The 20,114-nt window shown below is 41.3% G+C and overlaps 2 protein-coding genes across 2 annotated transcripts; both read left to right on the top strand.

Annotated features, from left to right (window-relative positions):
* The first annotated feature begins 9,685 nt into the window (after positions 1-9,685).
* riok2 (RIO kinase 2 (yeast)) lies at positions 9,686-13,968 on the top strand. Its single transcript, XM_070904550.1, has 10 exons — positions 9,686-9,752; positions 10,464-10,602; positions 10,697-10,813; positions 11,209-11,384; positions 11,521-11,609; positions 11,728-11,919; positions 12,012-12,104; positions 12,384-12,806; positions 13,094-13,193; positions 13,504-13,968. Exons 1-10 carry the CDS (start codon positions 9,687-9,689, stop codon positions 13,663-13,665), a joined length of 1,557 nt encoding a protein of 518 aa, XP_070760651.1. The 5' UTR covers position 9,686; the 3' UTR covers positions 13,666-13,968.
* A 1,321-nt stretch (positions 13,969-15,289) lies between these two features.
* LOC139284585 (protein limb expression 1-like) lies at positions 15,290-19,019 on the top strand. The gene is made up of 6 exons (XM_070904917.1): positions 15,290-15,371; positions 15,993-16,198; positions 16,912-17,052; positions 17,151-17,246; positions 18,375-18,452; positions 18,567-19,019. The coding sequence occupies exons 1-6, from the start codon at positions 15,290-15,292 to the stop codon at positions 19,017-19,019; spliced, it is 1,056 nt and encodes a 351-aa protein (XP_070761018.1).
* Positions 19,020-20,114: the final 1,095 nt, after the last annotated feature.

Genomic DNA, 20,114 nt, shown 5'->3' with positions numbered 1-20,114 from the left:
CACAGCCCGTTAACAGTAGTTCAAATGAGATTCCTGACACCACGCATGTCAATGAGAGAGGCTAAAGCCCAAATACAGACATGTGTGCTGCACACAAACAGAGAAAATGAACAAGAACACACCCACACCCACTCACAGAAAATCTGGTAACTCACAGAAATACCCACAATTACATGCACACATCATCTAATTTCATTCACTCACGAGCAGATTCACTATAACATAGCCTACAGGTGTCATTAACATTTCAAACAAGGAAAATTATGCAAACACCCTGCCACGCTGTGGGGGCAAGCCGGTCTGCTCATTTAAGACACTCCTCCAGCCGCTCAGACGGAACCGTTTTCTCATCTGTCAGTGTTCCACGGCTTTACGAAAACAAACATCTTGTCAACATCGTGCACTGTCACATTTACATTAACACACACGCACACCAACACAGGACCAGACAGACAAAAAATAGCACAGTTAATGCAGCTAAGGAAAACCAATTTCAGAAAAAAACACACACACAACACACATCAACATCTCACACATGAAAGATGGTATCAATGAACATTTTCTGCTCCCATCATCTTTCCTGACCCTCTTGGATAGACTGTCAGCCTTGTGCCCTGCAAAACCAATCTGCTCTTATTTCATTTCATCCCAATCTATTCTTTTGCTTGGGTGAACTGACCATAGTGTGTGTGTCTTTATGTGTGTGTGTGTGTGTGTGTGTGTGTGTGTGTGTGTGTGTGTGTGTGTGTGTGTGTCCATCACACCCGGTGGAGGTCTATGTGCAGGGCCTCAGAATATGAGGTAATCAATCACATCATACTGCCTTAGATTAGAGCCACATCGATCTGGTCTCAGCTCTGACAAACAGCCTGACCTAGAATACATCCACCTGGCACATACACACACACACACACACACACACACACACACACACACACACACACACAGCATCTCTTCTTTTGCTGCGTTTCTACCACCCCACATAGCACCCCCTCCCGGGAGTGTACACCACCACATACACACATACCAGGAATATTTACTGAGAACCGCAGTCTCACACAGAGCGGTCCCTGTACCGTAAACATCCAAGGTGGGATGATTTTCCCCGTGGGTGGCTGTTCATTTATATGCTTCTTTCACTGTCCATCACCTCCGCTGCCCCCGTCCACGAAAGCAAACACTCACCGCCACAGTTTGACATTCTCCTCATTCTCAGACTTGGAAATGTCATACATATTTCTACCTGTGTGTGTGTGTGTGTGTGTCTGTGTCTTCTCTCTACATGCACTCATTTAATTTATTAATGCTGTGTATCGTCCCAATCAATGGTCTGTGGTGTGATGAAGGTCCTTGCCTGAGGGGAGAGAGAGCAAATGGAAGATTCTCTGAGATGTGCAGCGTTCACAGAATCATTATGTCTGAGCTCAGGCGTCTATGCGTGTGCGTGTGTGTGTTGTGCTTAACAAGTAATCATTAGCACTAGATATGCAGTGAGGGTGTCAGAGTGTTATCCAGGTATTGTTTGAAGATCTCTAGCTGTCAGCCCTGTAGTGCAGACTGGAGAAAATCAAAGCCCTGAACATCTAAAGTATGTGTGTGTGTGTGTGTGTGTGTGTGTGTGTGTGTGTGTGTGTGTGTGTGGGTGTGTGCAGGTGACAAGCCTTCTTCCACCATTCCACTACAGAGCAGAGACCGAAAGATATGCTCCAGCAAAACTACAGTCAGGGGGTTGAAACTTTTCCACCACCTGAGTTTTATACTATGAAACATATCGCAGAGAGTACAATTCATTTCAATATTTGATTCAATCTTTGCATCTACGTAAGACGAACTGCTCTGCAAAGTTAACGCAGTTCTTGAAAATGAGAGTGTGAACATTTATTTGAAATTGAATAAACATCTACATCTTACAGCAGCCAAAGTGAAACAGCAATTAAATTATAGCGAGCATGCACAGTGAATTTGAAATACTTACTTACACAGTATTCATTTTGATGTAGGTTTCCCTGCAATTTGCTGCTGCCTGCTTGGTCAAAACTGCTCGGCAGGCAATGAGCTACAGCCAGCAGCTGGTTAGCTTAGCTTAGCTCAGAGACTGGAAAGGTGGAAACAGCTCGCCTGGCTCTGTGCACCAAAATCCACCTACAAGCACCTCTAAATCTCACTATTTAACATGTTATTTCTCATTTGTTTAATCTGTAAGTGTAGTTAATGTGTCAGTCATATTGAGTTATATCATCTCTGTTTTGATTTTCACTCTGGAGCTTGAGTCTCATACCTGATCCTGTGTCCTGGTGAGCAACAGCTGAACAGTATGAGACCTGCAGAGACAGCCGGGTGGACGAGTGACCAATGAAGTTCATCTGGAGGTGGGAGGATTGACCAATGAGAGAGCAGGACTGATTGGAGGTGATTTACGTTCCTGACATCTTTAACCAAATTACCCAGCATCCCTTGCGGTGTGATTACTGTGATGCACAGTCTTGATGCTTGTGTGTAAAGTGTGTGTGTTATTTAATTTCTGCCAAGGCAACAGCTCATGCAGAACTGGAAGACAGATTTGGACACAACAAGTGAGGTTCAAAACTACCAGACAGGAAAAAAAAACATCTGTTTTTCAGATTCTGTGGGATAGTCTGATATCTGCTATCTCTGGCAGTTATCTTACCATGATCACTGACCTGCAGGCGAGGCTTAGACAACATGTTCAGGGTTTTATGAAGTAATCTCATTGATTGCCTGCCAAGATTGCTGTCAGGACATCCAGAAGATTTCTTCAGCATTTGTTTGAATTCATGGAATCTAACAAGCTTGTGCTTACATTTTCTACACGTGCAAAACAACTTCACACAAAATGCCTTCCTTTCAGCAATCTGAAGTATAACACATATTGATCTACACCAGCTGTAATAAGACAACAATAAAACTGCCTGTGCTGACATGCATTTGATTAGCTGACTCCCTGGTGACTACTAGTGCCATTTTCCCACAGTGGCCTAAAGATTTTAAAATGAGCTGAGAGAAATGTTTTCTATGACAATAATATGCAACAAAATCACATCAAGCTATCACCTGACCTACAATTAAAGACAGAATATAGCAGGTACAATATGTACCAACTTTTTGTGGTTCACTGTGAGATGTCTCTCTACTGAGAGTAGCAGTTTCTATTAGAGCTAACAGGCTCATCTGACTGCATGATCCATCAGTTCATTTCAGCCAATCTGCTCTCTCAGCCCTGCTCTTAAAGACAGATAGTGGGAGACTGTCTCATTTCACGCTTGCAGGAGTTAATGCTATTAAACTAGACCCACAGATACACTCAAATGTGCACACATTCAAACATGTGCGTACACACACACACACACACACACAAAATGTAGCTGCTATCTGATGGCCTGAACAACGGCAAGCTCTGAGATAAAGAGCAGCTTTCCTGTTCCAGTGATACACAGCCATGTTCAGCCTCTAGATGATATGTGTGTGACTGCATGTGGGTGGTTGTACCTTTGTGTGTGAGTACACATTTGCACCTGCGCTGTGACTGATGCAGGACCAATCCCTCAGTGATCCCATTACAAGGGTCTGACAAGCGAGGGTTGTGTGTGTCAGTGTTTGTGTGTGTGAGATGGAGAGGATCATCTGAGAACTGCTGTTAGTTAGCAGCATTCTCTATCACTGTGGCATGTTATTATCTGGCTAGGTCCTATGTTACATCACTCATATGTGCACATACGCGCACAAACACACACACAAACACAGATTTATCTTGATACTTTGGTGAAGACATTCATCTTTGAATTTGTCATTTTGGGAAATACCATTATTTGCTTTCTTGCCAAGAGTTGGAAGAGAAGATTGATATCAGAAATATAAAAACTTCAATTCATGATTTGTTTATAGAGTTATGTGCTGGGACTACATCTTGGACAGGCATAGTGACTTCCTGGAATCTCCGCTGGTTGCCTGGCAACCTCACAGTGATGACAAGACTCAAAGAAGTCACTGCACCCGACCAAGAAATAGTTCCAGCACGTAACTCCCCGCAAAACCACAAATGTTAAACATGAATCTAATCAAAACCCTAAAACCAAGTCAAAAGACTCTGAAGCTCAAAAACTCAAGAGAAGTGCAAGAAGGACAAACCCACTTGCGCACTTCCCCTTTACATAATGACATTATGAGCTCAGCCAAATAAAAAATCTCAATTACTAACATTTTGGGGGGCTGGTCATGTGCCACTGAAGCTAAAAGGGAAGTCCAGCTAGCTGGTCATGCACACACAGACCCCTACAGGCATCATATAGAAGGGCTTGATGTAAACACACTGCAACACACACAATTTAAAAACTTTTTAGAATAGCAGTGAAACAGGATCCTATAGCATTTACACTGAATGTATCTATATTTACACACTGTACTGCCAAGTAGTCTTTATCTCTAAACTTGCCCTTCCAGCACCTTGTTATTTCTACGCAGTGCCAACCTGCCTGCCTGACAATTGAGCGTCTAGTCAGCTAAGCCTGAGAGAAATCACTTACTGTATACCTTCACACACATCCACATAAACTGCAAGTGCACACACACATATACACAAACAGTATGATATATATTCAATAAACAATGGAGTTGAAACCTATGTGCAAACCTTGTATAAACTGATCTGTGTCCATACATTTTATCAGTATATTAAATTCTCTCTGTATTTATATCTTATATGTGAGTAGCTAAGTGCTCATTTTAGTTGCAAATATGCAAAGTTACACATCCTGCATACAGTTTTGGCCAAAATATTCTCTTCTGTAAGATTCACTGTATTTATGATGCATAATTGTGTGGCAGTGGGGATCAGGGCTTTCTCCACACTCACACTGCAACATAAAACTATTTACAGAGAACTATTTGGCTAATTGAGGCAAATTGTGTGTGTGTGTGTGTGTGTGTGTGTGTGTGTGCGTGCGTGCGTGCGTGCGTGCGTGCGTGTGTGCGTGTGTGTGTACGTGTCTCTCAGGCTATATCAGCTGGGCTTGGAACAGGTTATGCCTTCCCTCCTCACATTTCTCCTCAGGCCTGTCTACTCGCTGCTTGTCCCAGCACCTGAGAGCAGATTATTGTTTAGGAGACTTGCAGCAGAACAGGCAGAGTAAGTAGATCTCCTCTCCTCTGCTCTAATCTAATCAAATTTGATGTTTCCAAATACACAGCAGCTGGCTAAAGGCACAGCGATGATGCCTTAGGAACAAAGCCCACGCTTGTTGTTGGAGACTTACCTAAGCTGCTCCAATTCCTGCCTCAATTTAGCATTCTCTCCCTGAAGCTCAATGCTGGAAAACAACAAGAAACCAATTTAACGGCCTGACACTGTGAGTGTGTGCTTAGGTGTGTATGTGTATTAGCCTCAAAATGGTTGATGTCTGTCTGTGGAGCAGACATCCTCTGTGGGCTGATGGGGGCAAGTCTCCTATGATCCCACCTTCACCCTGCAGCAACACGGTAAAGTAAATTCAACACCCAGAGACGCTACTGACACAAACAACCTTTTAAAAATATCTCCTCTGAAAATATTACTCCATGTTTTTACAAACGTGCATTACATGTTCAAATTTGTACAGAAGTAGTTACAACAAGACTATTACCTTGACATTTGCTGTTCAGAGGTTAGATGGGTTTTCTCTGTTGCCTAATTTGTGCAATCATCTTGTAAGATATGTAGTATTTTATGGTCATGATACATGTTTTAAGCTTTCATGCATAATTAAAACATCATGTGTAATTCCTTTCTTCATGTGAATGAAATAATAGGGGGAAGGGCTGATAGCTTTGATACACTATGTGTACATCAAATGTAGAGATCACTTCACTTCAGTCAGTACTGCAAAGGTCCTTTCATCACTTTGACCTATCCAGCTCTCACTTTCATCTTACGCTAACGAGGGGCTCATTAATTTCTAATCAAAGGATCCTGATTTACTGCAGGTCCATTGAGGATATTCAGCCCTCTATACACAGAAAGTGGATGGGGTCATCGCATTTTCAAACAATACATCTAAAGACCAGTGGTCACACATGACTGCTCACATAAACACACAAGGTGAAGGTGAATCTGTCTCCCAACATTTTTGGCCACTTTTTTAATCAGATGTATTAAACTCTATGCAGCCAAGACTGGGGAAAAGAAAAAGGAGATGAGGGAGGAAAAGATGGAATGGTATGAAGACTGAAAAGAGAGCTGCTTTGTGTTGAAGCATGGCAAAAAGTTCCCTCACACACATCTGGAAAGAAGACACTATCTCACTGTGTGTTAGTGAGAGTGTGTGTGTGTGTGTGTGTGTGTGTGTGTGTGTGTGTGTGTGTGTGTGTGTGTGTGTGTGTGTGTGTGCTTATGTGCACACGCACGCAGGAATGGCCGTTCCGCCACGTTCCAGATAATTCCACACACACAGGCGGGTCCACACTCTCCCTCTTAACTCCCAGCCCAGCTCGACTAACACACCATCGGTCACTCTGGTCTGTGCTTGTGTGTAACTGTCCAGACTCAGTGAAACAGACGACTGCGCCTGTCTGTCATAGGCTGTTTAACAAGAGATTCTGCCTCGAGACTCTCAATCTGCTGCTGCTGAGAGCCAGTGGAGCAAACCACAAGTTTTATCAGTAAAAAACACATTCAGTCTATCAGCTGAATCAGTCATATCTCTACAGACTTCTACGTTGACATCATATAACAGTAGTCATGCTATTGTTGCAGCAGATTATTAAAATAATTCCTATGAGAAATTGAGTTACGGGATGATATGATAATCTAACCAAAATCAGAGATGGTCTATTATTACTAGTTTCCAATTAAGGTAGAGTGTTATCATGTGCTCCAATTTGCCGTTGGCATGGAATGAGTAATGAGAAAAATAAAGATGAGGTGAATAGATGTGTATGGTTAAAACACAAAAATTTGCTTCCAATAACTTTCATGACAAGTATCTTGCTAAGAATCAAAATAGCTTCTGCAGAATAATAAAATAGCATACAGTAAAGTCATTGTTCATTCTTCCCATATAGTTCAATGCCTTTGAAAGCTTGACGGTCCGGGGGTCGTCAACTGATTTGATTGCATTTATTAAAAAGATAATCTGCACGATATCATCAGCTTGTATGAGAGTCAATAGGAGAATTTCCAACCATGTTTTGCAGTCAAGTTGCTGTCAAGACCTCAAGCTGAATAACATCTATGGTATTTTTGACAATGTGGCACAGAGCAACATGGTGAAATATCAAATCCACTTAACAGTTTACACTAACGGCCAACAATGTGACTGCCATCTTACACTCATCCTGACCCTGTTAGAAACACCATGGCTGCCTAATACCACAAAGACAGACAAAAGGCCAGGTGAACATACAGGAAGAAGAAGAAGATTATTCAGTTTTAACACTTGACTTAAACCAGAGGCAACAATAGTGTACGAGACAAAAGACAGCAGCTTGGAGGTTACAGTAATCCACCTGTGTCACAGTGCCATCTAGCTATCAAATTAAGAATTACAAAGTCATTTTCCTGCAGTTGATAAATTAATAACAAACACTCCATGTTTTGTTTTTAAAATGTAAAATTGAAATATGAGAAAATGATAACTTAATGTAATTAAACAGGATGACTGAGATCATCATCTCCTCACTATACATAGAATACATTCTTCAACCTATGGTGCCTTCAGTTATTATGGTCCTACTCTCTGGAATTCACCACATGAACTAAGGTCTGCTACAACAGTGTCTTCTTTTAAAAGCAGACTAAAATTTTTTTTTTTTTTCACAAGTATTATTATTGTTCCCTTTTTAATAATAAGATAATGATACCTTCTTATCATATTCCCTTTTTATTGTAATACCTTCATATCTTATATGTTTTTGTCATGTATGATAAAAAATAAACTTGACTTGACATACTGCATTGACATTTGAGAGTAAAGAGCAGAAACATTTGGATGAATCCTGCAAAGGGCCATGTTGTTCCCTACAATTTTAAAGTTTTTAGCGTTGCATTATACAGTGGGGTGGAAATCTGTACGATCTAATACATTCTACTGAAATAGCCCTGTAATACATACTAACTTATTAAGGCTTCTAATGTTCAATTTTTGTAGAGCCTAGATTTTTGAGGCCAGTTTGTGGTGTTGTTGTTCTAAGACTGCATTATATTGTAACGGGTCACTGTTATTTTGTTCACTGCTTGTGTATAAAGTGGGCTATGGATGTATATTTTACTAACCAAGACACACCTACTGGAGCTGTTAATGCACACACCACACCGTAGGGACACAAGTTAACAAACAGGAGCACTGAGTGGTCATAGACACAGAAAACTACCATGACGCAGTGCGGAGAGTGTGAATAACTGTTTGAAACAAACATTCATGAGACCTGCAGAGCACTTACAGACACTGAGTGACTCACACAGAGGTCATTATCTCTCTCTTCCTCTCTGTACACTTTTTGTCACATAAATGTGTCATCTGTAGTAAACCTACAATGTTTTGGAGTAAATTAATTACTAATAAAGGACCCAATTCAATTCAGGGTCTACAGTAACATCACACAAAGTAAAACGCCTCTGCTTAATTTGTGCACATGTACATTTTGTTGCACACACACACACACACACACACACAGGCATACACACACACACACACACACACACACACACACACAGGCACAGCATGCCTGGCCTCTCTTTGGACACAGGCACTTGCTGAACCACAGAATGTTAAATAAACCAATGGAGGAATTCCACTGAGTCAACACAGCCTGTGGAAGTGGAGAGCTCACTATGTGTGTGTGTGTGTGTGTGTGTGTGTGTGTGTGTGCTGGGAGCAGAACAGAGTGGTGTCTGTCACAGGGCAGTCCTGAGTAAACACACACTACCTGGCTGTGGAATGCACAAAATCCAGCTGCTTGGACTCACAGCACTGCTGATCTATCATGATTACAGTCAATAGATCAACCCACCACCCAATATATAATATCCAACACATTCACAATGAATAACAGTATAAAACATATGCAAACACCCTCAAATATGTTTACACTATTGTCCCATAATACAATGCACAAATGAGATGGAGGAGCAACTCACAGCTCTTAGATGCAGTGTTGGTGGATTTTCTTGTATAGTGCATACTGTAGGCCATGCAATTAGTTTGTAGAATGAAATTAGGACGTAGCACAATAGACATTTTGACTTGTCATAGCAGGAAAAGTACAGGTGGAATAATGGCTCCAGTAATTAATGCAATGCAGCAATTAAACATGTGATTAGTTACACATGTGTGTGTCAAGTTAAAGTGTCTCTAAAAAAGTAAATTGTGTTGAAAAACCTTCACTTAACCTCACCACTTTACCACTGGGTGATAGTAAATAATTCACTTCCGTAAATAAGACGTTAATGCTATGTTTTATTGTTCCATTTCATTAATAGCCTCCGCTCAAACGTTGTTAACAGAGAAGTCAAATCTTGTGTGTTATAGTCTAGGTACCATGTATTGGTACGTTAAGATGACGTGAAACGTAAACTTAAAGTGACGTGCTTTCCGTTCCCCGAACTTCCGCCTTGCACGTGTGTTTACTGAAAATGTGGACAACTGAGCATAAGAAGTAATAGTAACACTATTTTAAACACAATAACCGGTTCAAACATGGGGAAGCTGAATGTCGTAGTGTTGAGATACTTAGCTCGAGATGACTTCCGAGTCCTCACTGCGGTAAGTAGCGTGCTATATTAGCGTTCTGTCCCAGCTGAGTTAGCCTGTGCTAAGCTAACTTCGGTCGGTTTGTCATCATAGTAGTAAGCTAACCCAACGTGAGCTAACGTTACCGTACATACGTTAACCAATTTTGTCAGCAGCTCATTAACGGGCAGTCAGACAATTGCAGTGGGTAAAATAACGTTGGTGTCAACTTTGTAGAGAGTTGATTATGGTGCCAATGCCACCATAACTATAACGTTAGTTCATTATACCGTATATTCGTAAGTGGGACATGATTGCCAAGCAGGTAAAGACATTCACTGTTTATATCACTGGTAAATAGCACAACTTTTAAACTGCACACCTGTAGTTTGTTAAACAAGCTCTCTGTTAAAAGTGTGTGGTTTTATGACAACCTCACTGGCTGACTTGATAAAGCTTCCCCAAAGCCACAGAAGACATTATGCCACTGTTCCAAATGCTAAGTAGTGCTCACCGTGGCCAGTAAACGGACCTTCATGTGTAAAATGAGTGGAATACCTCTTCATTATAATATCATCATGTTACTGTAATCAAAATCCCTGGATGGTGGTGTTATCAAGCAGTGTTCATTTCATATCAATTCATCTTTCAGCTCTGCAGCAATTTCAACACAGTTGCTCCAAGCAGACTTGAATTTCTGCACTCTAATGATCAGATCCTGTTTCTTCCTGTGAACTCACACAGGTTGAGATGGGGATGAAGAACCATGAGATTGTTCCAGTGAGTCTCCTCTCCTCCATTGCCAGCCTCAAACACGGTGGCTGCAACAAGATCCTCAGAGAGCTTGTCAAACACAAACTTGTGGTCTATGAACGCAGCAAAAGTAAGAAAACACACAGGAATGCAGGAAACTAGTCTTGGTAGAGATGGTGCATGTATGTTATTTTTCTAATGTGGCATGTGTATGTTGATTTCAGCTGTGCAGGGTTACAGGTTGAACTACGGAGGATATGATTACTTGGCTCTGAAGACCCTGTGCTCCAGAGAAGTGCTCACTTCAGTGGGCAACCAGATGGGTGTGGGTAAAGAGTCAGGTAAGAATAAAATCACATACATCATGTACATACTGTATTTTCTGCACATGTTCACATAGCCACCTGTCGTTTGGCCTGTGTAACTTGGTTGAAATCAATGGCATGATACAAATTATTTTTTTGATTTATGTACAGTATATATCATAATATGGTTCACACAAGCAAAGTCAAGTGTGAATTTTTAAACTAATATTCATCCCAGAGAAATACACAATAATTTGTAAATAGTAGGCCTACTACTTAAAATGAAATAAAACGTATAACAAGAAAATATAATGAACAGACAATAAACATATGTTCTGTTCTCTGTCAGGTTTCCAGGCTGCTTAGCCAAGGTCAGAATCTCTCATGTGCTCATATTCATACAAATATTTCTTTGTGTTCACCTCCTGTAGATATATACATCGTGGCAAGTCCAAACGGGGAGCAGTACGCTCTGAAGCTTCACAGATTGGGTCGTACCTCCTTCAGGAACCTGAAGAACAAGAGAGATTACCACAAACACAGGAAGAACATGTCCTGGCTCTACCTCTCTCGCCTTTCTGCCATGAAGGAGTTTGCCTACATGAAGGTAATGGAACAAATCAGAGAAAGTGTGTAAGTTATGTGGGATAGAAAACCAGAAATGTCACCAGCAGTTCATAATATGAGCTGTTGGAATCCAGTTTGGTGTGGTGGGTCTTTTGAGTCATCTCCTAATCTTTCAGGCATTGTACGATCGGGGCTTTCCCGTTCCCAAACCTGTGGACTATAACAGACACGCTATTGTGATGGAGCTCATCAATGGATATCCACTGTATGTAAACAAGCCTCCCTTCTTTCTTGCTTTAGTTATTACACTAGTAATAGTAATAGCACACTCTTCCTACTCTCTGTTCCTTATATCATTTGTGTGTATTGTCTCTCTCTTTCAGGTGTCAGGTGCATGAGCTGCAGGATCCACCAGCCCTGTACAATGAGTTCATGGAGCTCATAGTCAAACTGGCCAATCACGGCCTGATTCATGGAGACTTTAATGAGTTCAACCTTATGTTGGATGACCAGGACCACATAACTATGATTGACTTCCCTCAAATGGTGTCCACCTCACATCCTAATGCTGAATGGTTGGTGTCTCTGAAAATTAATGAACGCTTAAAATTCATAAAACAAACAAAAAGATTGATCTGTTATTCACTTTTCCAAACTTTGTTTATAGGTATTTCGACAGAGATGTCAAGTGCATCAGAGATTTCTTTGCAAAACGATTCAGTTACGAGAGCGAGCTTTTCCCAACCTTCAAAGACATCAGGTAACTGTTCATATTTATGTTTCAGCTGCAATAAAACAAATGAAAAAGTTATTTTTAGGTACGTACAGTAGAGATTTTTAAGTGTGACCATGAAAAATGTTCTCTTGTCTGTTCTGTGATCTGAAATTGAACAACTTGATTTTATTTACTTGAACATTATTAAACATTTGTCACATGTATTGTTAATTGTCTTGCTTTTCTACATTTATTTAAAAATGTGATCTGTAGGTGAAAATCAATTCTGACAATTCTTTTGTTGTCACTGTTTCATTCCTACAGGCGAACTTGCTCTATAGACGTCGAAGTCTCAGCTAGCGGCTTCACCAAAGACCTGGAGAGAGATGGTGCATTGCTACACCCAGCTGGACCTGAGGAAGAGGAAGATGAAGAAGAAGAAGAGAGCGATGATGAAGAGGAAACAGAGGAGGAAGTAGAAAAAAAAGAAGAAGAGAGCTTGGACATGGAGGAATATAAGCATGCAATGCTGGAGCTGGAAGGTCTGAAAGTCAGTGACACACATGCAGGCATACACAATGAGGACAACAAGGGTGAAAAAGGGGAGGAACAAAAAGAGATTGAGACAGCACCTACTGCTAGAAGTGATGAAGAGAAGGACTTGGAGGAAGAGTTGAAGGAAGAGGAGGATGAGTGTCCAGAGCTGGCAGACCTTTCAACGTCCAACAAAGACTTTAAACCCTTCAGGTAAGCACAATGGAACGTTAACATGATCCAATATCCAAAATGAAGCACATTTTATAAGAAGATGTTAAGTTTGAACTGCAGCGGTGGTACAGATAATTTAATACCAATAATTTTAGGTCAGTTAATAGGAATTCCTGTTAACTTGACAAATGACTTTGACAAAAATATAGCATCATATGTGTCACATTAAGCAGGGTTGTTAAAACATACAAATTACACCAGAACAGTGAATGTCTGTGCTTTGTGCCATAATAGCACCTGTTTTATTTCTGTGTTTTCTCCTGCAGAGACTCAGACAGTCTTCTTCACATAGCAGAACACAGTAGGAGGAGGACAGACAGTGAAGCCACAATGGGCAGCATTGGGAGCTGCTCTACCATACCACCAGTAAGTAAAACACAGACACACACACACAGTCTGCGCTGTTTTAGTGTCAAGGTGAGAGTGAGAGACACTAATACTGACTGACTGAGGTGATCACTTGAAAGTATGACAATTTGGACATTTCACCAGACGTTGAGGCAATCCTAGTACACAGTTTTGTACAAAAACTGGAATGTCCTGTAGGTGTTGCTAAAGACCTTTCACATGGTGTTGCAGGTGACTTGAAGCAGAGACAACATGTGTACATACTGTTGTGTCTGCCTTGCCGAGACAGACAGTGCGTTCATTCATCTGTTGTTTTTGTGTGCTACAGGAGGTCGTTCGTCAGAAGGTGCGGAGGCAGCTCACCAAACAGCAGAAGGCAGCACAGAGGAGACGTCTGCAGAAGGGAGAGGCCAACTTGGTGACCAAATCCAGGAGAGAGAACCAGAACAACATCAAGTCTAGTTTGGATAGCGCCTCCTTCTGGGGATGAATGGGACTACATTGATGGATGGACGGAATTCATGTCAACATGCCTTTTGTTTGGTCAACATGCTGCATGGTTCCTCTGCTCCTTCGTCTGGAGAGTTGAAAACACATGATAGTTGATGGGAAAACTCAGTAAGAGACTTTCTCAACAACTCAACTGTTCTGCACTGTCTTGGAAAATACACAAAAGAAGAATGATAAAATTTCGAACTTCTTTTCTATTTGAACTGCATTGAACTATCCTGTTCAACATACAGTCTAATGTATATATCGACTACTTATTATAATGAAGCCGTATGATTGATAATTAAACCATATAAACATTACTAATGAGGTGTGTTTTTCCTGTTTATTCAAAAGAATGATTTACCAAATGAGTAAAATAAAAAGAAATGTTCCTGTCAGGACATCATATCCACCTGTGCCAAACATGTTGATAATCAAGTGGGCACATTCTTTTTAATTGATACTCGCATATCAGCTTCCAAGATGGCTACAAAAGACCAACTCAGTAACTTATGCTATTATTGTAGTTTCAAGTTCATTCTAGGTCTGTGTGTGCTGCTGACAGTGACTAATGTGGATGTGGATTTAAGATTCATACAGAATGCAAGTTCACGGAGAGCTTTTATTTATGCTTAACTCCTGCGGTTCAAAGGTCTCCAACTGTTATGGTAATTTGAATAGATCACTACCTCCACCCTCCCAGCAACCAATCAGAAAAGTAGAGACTTAACACGAGCATGTGGAAACATACATGCTCCAGAACACACCAATACATTCAGCAGGAAAAGGTTCAGGAAATAAACACGCATACCCCTTTGCTCTGTCACACTAACATGGCTCAATACAGAGTGAGGCATGACATGTAAAAGATGAGAGAGTAGAGGAGTTGGGAGCTAAGAAACCACTTCGTTCTTAGAATTTGGTTCATTAATGTGTGAGAGGCCTTCAGAGAGCGGGTGAATTCAGACTTGAACAATGGCTATTCATATTGAAGAGGGTGAATGGAGCTCAGACCCTGGCCTCCCTGGGCTCAAATTAGTGAGTGAAGTCAAAAGTATCCCACCCCCACACATCTTAAACACTACATGTTGGGTAAGTGTTGGATACTGAGGGTATTTCATATCAAGACAAGCATCCAGTAATATGCCTGATTTTCCACAGAACATTTCATATATTTCCTCAAGATGGTACGTTGTGCTGTCTGCGGTTCTACTTGGCAACTTTGTGCAGGTCTAACTGTCTGATTCTGTTCAGGGATTAGCCAGCTGCACAACCCGAGGGGAGGGGCTCAGCATTCCAGCTCTGCACCTCTGTGTGTGTGTGTGCATGTGTAGAAAGAGTGAGGGGCCCGCTGAGCTAATTGGCAGCGATGGTGACAAAGGTGGTCCGCTTCAAAAGAGAGACCCTGTTGAGATGTTCACACAGGAGAGGAGGAGAAGGGGAGAAAGGAAGAGTGGAGGGGCTTTCAGATTTTGAGTTTATTCCTCATGATGTTCCCATCCTGAGCTGTGATGACGGTGGTGGTAGCTCATTTCTAGGGTCATGTGTGTTGTTTTGATGGACCATTTTGATGAGAAAAGTGAACTGAACGTGTTTGAAGCAGCTGTGGAAGTAAACGCTGGATGAGGATGAGTAAAGTGAAAATGGAGGAGCGCATCATGTCGTACCTGTCACAGAGTGAGACTGACACCAGCCCCACAGACTGTGAGTAACAAACTTTGAGAGAAACTTTATCTTTATTTTAGATGTCAGAATCAAAGTGTTACAACTTACCACTGTGTTAACCACTGACCTGACAACGATGCATTAAAATAACACAAAAACAGGCAAGCAATTTATTGTTTTCTCATAACTTTGTTATATTTCAAAGTATGCCTCCAATACACGTCAGTCAAGTTATCCTGCTGCCATAGACTGGGCTGCAGTGAATTGTCTGGCACACAGTGAAGGACACGGGAAACAGTTTAAACCCATTTCAGGCTCAGAAAAAGCTCAAAGGGTTACAAAATGCTGATTTGTACAAGTTGAGGAGTGGTGCTTACTCTACTTAAATAATCACTGTCTGGAAATGCTGATTTTCAGATGTCTGGATTGTATATTTGGGTTAACATTTACACATATTCTTACAGATTTTTTACAGGCTAAAACAAACCTTTCACTTCTGATGATAGCACAGAAGAGTTATCAAAATGTTTTACGTCTCAAAAGTCAATCATGATTGATGAAATGCATTCATTTACACTCTAACACTTTCTGCTGTGGTCATGTTTGCTTTCAGTACTGTCAGTCTTCATTTTGACACGTGTCCTTATTACATGTGTGCAGTGAATGTAGTGGCCATGCTCCATAACTTCTGGGAGCAGAGGCAGATGAGTCAGTCAAATGGTTCCTCCAGTGAGTCAGATGTTTCTGTTGGGGACGCAGCCATCCAGACAGAGAGCTTGCTGCTGTACGAGTCTGCACCGTCCCCCGGTCCCCCATACATCTGCTACGTCACCCTGCCCGGAGGAAGCTGCTTTGGTAACTATAAGGTGTGTTTATCATCATCTGTGCTGTCTGGCATGATTTCTACACTTGATAGTTAATCTAACACTGTGTCAATGAGAACTTACACCAGTTATCCCTCACATGAAGATGGGAATATCACCATCATGTGGTAAGTACACTTGGCCAAACACAAGCTAAAAGTTGGTGTTTTTAGGATGTTTCTGTCTTGATGGTGAAATTGCACTTTGTTTGTTATTCTATGCAAATGGCTTAGCTAGGCTGAGTAATAAAGTTAAACAGACCCCAGAATCAAGTTTTCTTACAAACTGTTTCAGAGGGAGACACTTACAAGCTTGAAGGCCATTCAGAGGGAATAAACACACAGTCACACACTCTTTTAGGTTGTTTTAAACTGATGCTGTTCTGTTTAAATCCCACAATTCCTCTCAATGGGCTCATTGTGACCCAGACAGCAGCCCGCAGCTCAGAGAAGGCATGTGATTGGTTATCTGTGAATGCCTCTAATGTCCTAATCTCATTGGTGATTTGAGTTCTGATCCCATGATTAGCTGCAATGAAGTGTAAAATCATCAAAATGGAACTAAGAGTGGGTGCCAATTAACAGGCACAACTTAGGCTCACACATATCAGCAGACCCTGAGATTTCTGTTGAAGTGACAAACTTCCATATCACAGGTTACTTTGCACTCTTTTTTGACATTTTAACCCTTCATTTTCATCATCTCCTCACCCTCAGGTGTGTGACACTCAGGCAGAGGCTCGGAGGGATGCAGCCCGTGTGGCTCTGATGAACTCACTTGTGAATGAGCTGCCGTGTCGACGCATCAGCCCTCAGTTCATCACTCAGAGTTTGCAGCAGGCAGCCACAGACAGTGCTGTGAGTGTGAGCCTGTGCAGACACACAGTAGTACATCTTGTTATAAGGCATGAAGGAGAGTGTTTAGTCTGTTAATTTGCACTGTTGTCTCTGTAAAGGTCTCTATAGAAGATGCATGTGATTCAAGCACCAGCATAGGAACCTACAGTTTGCTGCTCCACTCCTACATAGGAAGGACCATGCTGGAGTTCCAGGTAAAACATAAAGCCAAGGCCTATTTTGCAAAATGTAATTTTTCTTGTAACTGTGCTCATAAATCATGTGGAGCCATGTGGTAATTCTCTGAAAGATCTATTTACTTCAAAGGATTCAGGCTTTGTGAAGTGCTACTAGTGTATTTTTATAATTGGACCACAAATTAAAGCTTTCTCATTTTACATAATTAGGAATTAATAAGCCAAACATAACAAAAATCACAAGCACTGGGTATTAATTCCACCTTCCATTGTTATTATTACACACCTAGTCTGTTTTCGCCCCTTTAGTCTCACTCCATCTCACTCTCAGTTCGACCCAGGCAGGGAGTCATGGTATGCAACACCTAATATTTCTGCCTTTGTGTAAATAAGCATATGTCTGCAGACAGAGGGTTATTAACAGGAGGAAATGGGTTCATTATCATTCCTGCTAAAGCATGGCCCATAGAGATGAAGAACTTCCAAGTACTACACACACCTCCATACGTGCACACATATACACACACAGACATTGAAATGTATTCACACGCATACATTCAGATCTCTGCACACACAGCATCAACTATATGCAGCTGTCAGTGCTTCATATACTTTATGCATGCAGTCAATGCTGGAGGTGTCGGATAGTTTAGTAGTAAGGCAGATAAGCAAGTAGCACAGGGCAGATGTACTGTTGGAAACAGGTACAACATAGACTTCAACCCCAGACAACGTGTCATATTTTCCATCTGTGTTTCATTAGGTCAATTTCAGTTAATGTGTAGACTCTCTCTGTTTAACACTAATGTCACTAGTTCTTAACACATGGCAGCTGTTCAGCCAGACAGGGTTTTATAAATCAAGGTGAAACCTACCTGGTGCATAAAGATTTACAATATCCTTCCAAACCAATCATCCACAGTTTAGGTGTATGTTCAAGAAATATCCACATAATATGTTATATTTGTCAGACCTACGTACACAGAGCTGGATGTTTGGATTTGTTATTCTAGTCAATACTTATGGGGCTGTGCAAGACTTTCTGTGTGTGTGTGTGTGTGTGTGTGTGTGTGTGTGTGTGTGTGTGTGTGTGTGTGTGTGTGTCTCATGCTCACCCACTTTCTCCCCCTCTCTTTCCCTCTGTAGGAGATGATGACAGTTTTCCAGTTGTTGCACTGGAACGGCACTCTGAAGGCTTTGAGGGACAGGCAGCGCTCTCGACAGGTACAGGTCTTCCCAGGGACGTATCTCAGCCCTGATTTCAGCTAACTTTGATAACACATTAGTATCTCTGCTGCTACATAATGATGATTCCTTATTGTCTTTCCTCCCCCTCAGAGTGTGATTGCCTATTACTCTCAGCGAGGACTTGATGAGTACATGCGCAGCAGCTTGGCTCTGGATTGGCTGGGACGGGAGCAGAGGTCACCAGGGCGACTCGGGGAAGAGCTGCAGGTGGCGCAGAGGGAGCTGGTGTTGGCCCGGCGTCGAGGCATTGAGCTGCGCTTCTACAAGGAAAAGACAGAGATCCTCAGCTTGGCTCTGAGTCAAGCATACATTCACCACACACCAGAGGCCTTCAGCCAGGCGCCGAGTCACACATACAAGCAAGAGCAACTTCCTTTACACACATTATACAGCCAGGACACAGAAGTCCAGATAACCCCACCCTGCAGTCCTTCACCAACCCTCCATAAAAACACAAAGCAAACAGTTAACAAACACATGCCCTCCAACAGCCCTTCACCATGCTCACATCAGACATATGTGTCTTTAAATAACTTTGAATAGACTGAAGCAGAAGGTGTAGGATGGACGATAAAAGTTGTGATTTGACTCTGTGAATGAGCTAAAAGTCTGCCACTCCAGATGTGACATCTGTTTGGGAGAACAGAGCATATCAAGCATGGTCAGTGTCTTCAGGTTTTCTGTAAGCATAAGAGTTCTATATTCACGAGCGTTAGAAATATTTGTGTATTAATAATGCTCTAACCTTATTAACACTCTTTTGTGACTATGGAACTAATACTTCAATATGTGTGTAGTGTATTTGCAACTTTAACCACAAGCAATACAGCATTGAAATGAGTTAAATCACTTAGCAGGAGAAGAAGAAGTGACTATCTATGTATTTTTGTATGAAGAGCACTCTACAGCCTTAGCTTTTATGTATGTTGTCTTTTTCAGAGGTATGACACACAATGTCACCTGTTTATTAAAATAGCATAGCAATAACAGGATTTTAAAATTATTTAAATTATTTAGCCTATGAACTGCTTCACATACCAGCAAATCAGTACTCCTCAATGTCTCACTCTTGTTTTCTCCTTCTCTGTCTAGCATGTCATCTGGCGTGTCGATTTCCTCAATGGAAATTACTTGCCAGGGCAATTCAGGATGCTGACTGACTGTGTGACATGTTGGATGACGTGTTGGGTGAATGCTTTGAGACAGACAGTCTGTTATGTGTGTGACACACATTTATTTGAGAATATCGGAGAGCAGATGGATATAAAATCTGGTTGGTGTGTATCACAGAGATTAGTATGTGACATGGCTGGTCACGTAAACTGCAGCTATGAGCCAGCACTTACTTTGTTCTTCATGATAAAATGCATACAGGCCTAGAGCATTCGATTGTCTGAAGTTTGCTTGGGCAGTGGGAGTGAATGCATTTTAAAGGGAAAAATGTTTTTAAAGAATCATTGTAATATACATTTGTAAATAAATATTTTTCTGTTACTCATGACCTGCCTTGTGCATTCATGTGAACCCTGCTGGAAATGGTAAATGTGTAATCTATTACAGACTACATGACTGAGAAATTATTACTTATAAAGCAATTAGATTACTTTTGTATTTGATTACTATGTTTCTTGTATGATC

This window comes from Enoplosus armatus, chromosome 4 (genome assembly GCF_043641665.1).
Source record: "Enoplosus armatus isolate fEnoArm2 chromosome 4, fEnoArm2.hap1, whole genome shotgun sequence".
Lineage (NCBI taxonomy): Eukaryota > Metazoa > Chordata > Actinopteri > Centrarchiformes > Enoplosidae > Enoplosus > Enoplosus armatus.
Note: the sequence above shows the minus strand (reverse complement) of the source record. Positions and strands in the feature narration are given on the sequence as shown.

Excerpts from the sequence above, each read along its gene's own strand:
- riok2 (XM_070904550.1), top strand. The coding sequence starts at position 9,687 with ATGGGGAAGCTGAATGTCGTAGTGTTGAGATACTTAGCTCGAGATGAC. Across the intron at positions 9,753-10,463 it reads ACTTCCGAGTCCTCACTGCG|GTTGAGATGGGGATGAAGAA; the intron begins GTAAGTAGCGTG and ends GAACTCACACAG. Across the intron at positions 10,814-11,208 it reads GGGTGTGGGTAAAGAGTCAG|ATATATACATCGTGGCAAGT; the intron begins GTAAGAATAAAA and ends CACCTCCTGTAG.
- LOC139284585 (XM_070904917.1), top strand. The coding sequence starts at position 15,290 with ATGAGGATGAGTAAAGTGAAAATGGAGGAGCGCATCATGTCGTACCTG. Across the intron at positions 16,199-16,911 it reads GCTGCTTTGGTAACTATAAG|GTGTGTGACACTCAGGCAGA; the intron begins GTGTGTTTATCA and ends CCTCACCCTCAG. Across the intron at positions 17,247-18,374 it reads GGACCATGCTGGAGTTCCAG|GAGATGATGACAGTTTTCCA; the intron begins GTAAAACATAAA and ends TTCCCTCTGTAG.